The following is a 5,719-nucleotide window of genomic DNA, read 5'->3' as shown; positions in this document are numbered from 1 at the left end:
TTTGTAACCCGGACATAACCGGGTAGTTTTTCTAAATTCCCTTATGAGTATTGCAAAAGATTTGAGATCATAGAAATAAAGGTTTGAAAAACTGAAATAACGAAATCATTGAAATAAATCTATATTTAATTAAGTCGTTGAAAGTATGATTTGGATACTTAAAAGTTAACTGCTTCAAGCTTCTAATTCAGAAAAGATAATGTATATACAAAAAAAAACAAACAACCACAATTACTTGTCGCTGGGCAATGCAACAAAAAGTTAACATATCCAAAACACCCTGAAGACCAATGTGCCCAAATCATGTGCTCTTTTCTAGACTATGGAAGCCTTAATTACAGCAACCACTTGATGTGAATATTAACAGCTTCAAGCTTCAAATTAAAAAATGATCATGTATATATATACCAAGACAAACAAACAACCGCAATTACTTCTCAGTTAACATATCCAAAACATCCTGAAGACCGCTGTGCCGAAACCATATGCTCTTGTTTAGACTATGGAAGCCTTACAGCAACTACTTGATGCGAATACTGTCCTTTAACCTATTAATTGCAAAGAGAAATTATTACTTAGAAAATAAAAATACTGTTGTTATTGAAAGTGGATTCTACTTGGCATGCAGTCAATGCTTGCAACATTTGTCCAGAAAAATTGTCAACCCAAGCCTTAAGCCTCAAAATTATCAAGGCTTATCAATCCTCATGCAAGACAACAATAAGGATGCCACATGATACAAAACAAAAACAAATAAACACAAAAATAATCAAATTAAGATGTCTCACCAACTAAAAAATTATTGAAAAAGGGAAAAAAAAACTTTTGGCATGCAGCATATTACACAAGCTAGAATTTTGGATGGTATTACAGAGGCTACGTGGTTTACAGAACATTGTTGATGATCTTGTAATCAAGGGGCTTAGTGTAAATTGGGGTTTGGAAGATCACATATTTGATCATTTGGTGTTAGTTTGTTTGTTCAGTCCCTACCATTGTGTTCTTGTAGTAGGATAATTCCTGCTCTTTTTGGACAAATAAGCAATCATACTTATCCAAAAAAAAGGTATAAATATAGAGGAAAATAATTGAACTTTTCACATTTCATGTATCTATCCTCTAGTAAAACTGGAAGCTCTATGCAGCTTAGATGAAATGGTGGAAATTCTAAATGCAGGCAAATACATTGCATATTGTTATTTTCTAAGTAAAGATTCAAGATCATTCTTAAAAATGTGTAGAAGCTGTTTGATTGTTATACACGGAACTTGTTAAAAGAATGCACGGAACTTGTTAAAAGATCTAATAACCCTGCTGCTCATGAGTTAGAAAACTAGGAACCAACTCAAAAGACTGTATTGCCTGAGGAGAAGAATATCCTAGTTTTGTAGCTAAGATCTTACAGACAAGTCATAATTGAAACTAATGTGTGTGTGTGTGTGTGTTTTTTTTTCCTTAATAAGATTTTAATTACTTCAGATCAAAGGAGAAAAAAATATTTTCTAACAAGAAAATGAATGGAAGGATTATGACCTTCGCACACATATTTGGAGATAGAAGAAACTACCAGCTAAACATTTTTTTCTCAAAAAAAAAAAAAAAGTGTTCTAAAGCTCAACTGAGAGTTCCTAACTAAGTAGATAACGCCTATGCCAAGAAAAAAGCTAAAGCAGTATCAAAAGTAAGCATGTGTATGGTTGCAAATGCTAAACAGAGAAATGTAGAGACAAACAAACACAAAGAATAAGGTAAATGAAAATTTAAAAAATAAAAATTAAGAACAAACCTGCACATTTGGTGCCTTATTGAAATATTCAATCACTTCATGTTGTTGCTCATCATTGGATTTGGAGTTGGGAAAATGTGTTTCACCTCTCATGTAACCAGAAGCAATGGCATAGTAAATTCGTGGACAAATTGGATGTACATGTTTTTGGAGTTCTACATCCATGGTACCAAAGCTTGTAACTTCATTACCGCTTCTCTTTTTCTTATTTGTTGAATTAGTTATCCCCTACATGAATAAAGCTAACAACATCAATAATTATAACCAAAAAATTTGTTTATTTTTTCATGGTTTTACAACTGAAAAGTAAAATAATAGGAAAATAGAAAAGAAAATAGTACATCTTGATAATGCGCGAACACGGCCCTAAGATACTCAAGGCTAGAGCCTGGAGTTGAAAATTCCTCTTTACCACCTTTGTTCTGTGGAAAATGTAATGAACCAATAAAACTGGGAACAAATGTCTTCCAATCATCCAAGCAAGCTGGACCTGCATCTGTACCAGACATCTTGAAAGATGTCTCAAATTCCTTCGTGTTCAAGGACCTCAGAGTTGCAGCTTTATGGATAAAAAGGAATCTATCTGTACAATCCCAAAACAAGGGACTGTTGAAGATAAAAAACGAAATATTCTTCATATGCCTTTCCATCTCATACTCACTCGAAGCTCCATCTGGTATCATATTATGCAACTCAAAAAATATCTTCAACTCTTCAGGCAATTCTTCTTCCACTTCGTGTTGCTTAACCACTTTCATTACAAGATCTCTTAAACAATCCATATCGCGGCCAATGCCATCAGCTAATCCTAATGAAATAACATCTAATTCAATCAACTGCACTTCATTTGATTCAGTGACTCGAACGGTATCTTTGGTTATGTTTCCATGAAACATATCTCTAGAATGCATATCTTGTATAGCCACAATAAGTTTCCTGTAAAATTAAGAAATAAACGAAATTCCATTTAGATATACAACTCACAGAAAATACAAGTGAAATCATAAATAAAGAGTCAAAGAAAACATACTTAAACACTATTCGAAACTCCAAACTTGCATGTACAAAATCTCCATTTTTCTCCCACAAATTCTTGCATTTTTTATACCACTCTCGAAAACTCCTACCAAGTCTATCCACCACCAGGAGTGAAAAATTTGGATATGAAATCAAGTTGTAAACATTAACAATTGAGGGACAATCTTTCAATAGACTCATTCGATTCTTGTACAAAATTGATTCATCATGGCTTTCAAAGACTTGAAAGCTAACATTCCAAGATCCATCATTTCTGCTTTCATCCAATACAATGGATCCATCAAAATTGTTGTTGAAAAGCCTTTTTTTCAATCTAAGAGGTGAACCCCTAATTGTTGCTTTGATTTCACCCTTCACAAGAAAAACAAATTATAAGAAATAATCACTAATTAAAGTGTTTAAAGATAAAAAAAAATTGAAACAAATGGGTATAAATCTCATTGGAATCCAAAGCTATAAATCAATTCCTTAAGTTTTTTAAAAAATATAATAATAAAATACAAAAAAAATTGTTTTATTTTTTTTTTTATAAAAGTTGAATAATAAATGAGTTTAAAATTTACATCTAATTTAAATAATTATGAATTAATCAAGTCTTAAAAAGTGTCAAGCACGATCCATATAGAGTCCATTTCTTAAAAATTACCTTCTTAATCCGCCATTTTTTGGCTCTCTTGTGGATATTAACTGCTTCCATGTCAATGGCACCCACGAATTAAGAGTCAAGACTATGCTTTGAAATGGAGAGGAAAAATAATACGAAAGCCTTGCAAACCTGAAAAGAAAATAACACAAACTGATATAAAATATGATAAGTATATATATAAATGTGGTTTGGTTGCTAAATATGATATATACAATCAGTTGAATCTGATTATACAAAGAACTCTTCTCAATATTTATAAGAAAATATTTTGTTGCTAACTTGAAAATCACAGTTTGTATATATAACATTGATGTGCTTGTTCGTTAGGTAAAACAATGGAAATTGGAGGACTAGGTGCATCACTTTGTTCTTTGCCTTGGGAAATTTTGGTGCTTAATTTATTCTACTTTTATTTTTCTTTTTCAAAGTTGTATTGGCATCAGTGACTAGACAAACACCATGCAAAAATGTTCCTCAATCACATGCCATTCTACACTATTCCCAGAGAACTACCAAAAGAGGTTTATGTTAACTGAGGCTACTGGAGTTTCTGACACAGCGCAAGGGTAATGTTACAAATTTGTTACTATATAAGATTCACTCCTTCAAAGTGACATTATATCTTCTAAACAAATTAGTAAAGACCATATTTATCTTAAAGAAAAACTGTAACATACAATATATCCACCAAAACTATCTAAACTATAATTCAACTACAAAGATGCAGTTTTACATAGACCATGAAATCGCATGAATAAAAGTGTTGAACATTTTAACAAAGGGGACAACTTGAGAATAACTTAACGTGGTAATGAAACAAGAAAGATAAAAAAAAAAAAAAAGATTAACACTAAAAAAGAAAGCATGCATGGTGCTTCTAAAACATTAAAATATTAATGAATCAAAACTAGCGCTCATAATACACGTTTGAAAATTAAAAAAAGAGTTAAAAATGTAAGGGAAAAAAACATAAATATTAAGAATTCCTTACAATTCTCCCAAGCAATAGAATAAGCATTACGTTAGAAAAAGATGTTATGACTGCCAATAGTTGGCTTATTATCTTTCAAAATTTTAAAATAAAATGTACAATACAAAATATGGAAAAGAAATGAAAGGAAACACTGTAGCTCTTCGAATAGCAAAAAGACAAGTAAAGGGTTGATCATCATTCTATACAGCTGTCACAAAGTGACATCATAGTTCATATCTTTTTAACTATTCTCTTTCACATCTGAATTTCTTCACTTTCAAATACCCTTTTTCACCTATCAATTCCTTCTTTCTTGGTTGTCATTCTCTTCTTTTGATTACCCCTTTTTAAAATTTTTTTATAATTCTTGATCTATTTCGTTAAACTCTTGAATTATACAGATTTATAAGTATCAAACTTTTTCTTAATACATTGGCTTTTTCCAGATTCGGAACCAAAGCAGGAAAAGACTAGAGATTCAAATGTAGATTAGGGTCTTTTAACTCAGATTTCATTATGAAACAATCGTCAAACAAACAAAATACAACTAATAAATAACTAAAAGCAGAGCAGGGAGAGATAGAGCATCAAAGATCTTAAACGAATCAAAAAGAACAAGAATAACATAAACGTAAGAGAGAGAGAGACTCCTAAACCGGCGTCGGAAGGATGGTCGGTTGACTGCTACGCCGGCCTCCAAAAGGACCGGAGGAGAGCGACGGAAAGGGGAGCCGCACACGGGGTCCGGTACGGTAGGGAGTGAAACTGGTAGAATAGAACGAAAATGATTTGAGTTTTTCCGGTTAGGTTAATTAAGGGCAAAATAGTAAATTACTAATTAAATAATATTAGAAAGTTGAATTAAACTCAAGAATTATTGTGATCAGATATTAAAATACTTTGATTTTAGATTTTGTTTGATAATCCGAATTATTCCAACTCGAGCTGAGTGAAGAATAATCCAACCGAATTGGATTTTTAAGCCAAAATCCGAATAATTTATGATAAAAAATGTCTTATCAATGTCATATTCACAGCTCTACCTTTTAATTAGGGAGTTTCATAATGTCCATTCGTTGTTTTAGTTAAGAATTTCAGTATTGTCAAATCACAACCATGTTCCAGATATATTTTCTGTCCAAAATGATTTGATTGGTTTAATTAATATTTACACTAAATATATCCAAAATCAAAATATTTTATAAATTAATAACTGCTTATGTCAATCGTAACATAAAAAATACTGCTGTCAATTTAATATAATTTTAGATAAATA

The 5,719-nt window shown here is 31.4% G+C and overlaps 1 protein-coding gene across 1 annotated transcript; it reads right to left on the bottom strand.

Moving 5' to 3' along the window:
- Positions 1 to 214: 214 nt before the first annotated feature.
- On the bottom strand, positions 215 to 5,196 carry LOC111317320 (uncharacterized). The gene is made up of 6 exons (XM_089753706.1): positions 5,092 to 5,196; positions 3,471 to 3,599; positions 2,817 to 3,175; positions 2,128 to 2,722; positions 1,787 to 2,014; positions 215 to 548 (listed from the first exon to the last, which is right to left on the bottom strand). The coding sequence occupies exons 2-6, from the start codon at positions 3,519 to 3,521 to the stop codon at positions 501 to 503; spliced, it is 1,281 nt and encodes a 426-aa protein (XP_089609832.1). The 5' UTR covers positions 3,522 to 3,599; positions 5,092 to 5,196; the 3' UTR covers positions 215 to 500.
- Positions 5,197 to 5,719: the final 523 nt, after the last annotated feature.

The sequence above is a fragment of the Durio zibethinus genome, chromosome 24, assembly GCF_047325235.1.
Source record: "Durio zibethinus cultivar Kanyao isolate XHJ-2024 chromosome 24, ASM4732523v1, whole genome shotgun sequence".
NCBI classification, from domain to species: Eukaryota; Viridiplantae; Streptophyta; class Magnoliopsida; order Malvales; family Malvaceae; genus Durio; species Durio zibethinus.
The sequence above is the reverse complement of the archived record's forward strand: the minus strand, read 5'-3'. Positions and strand labels throughout refer to the sequence as shown.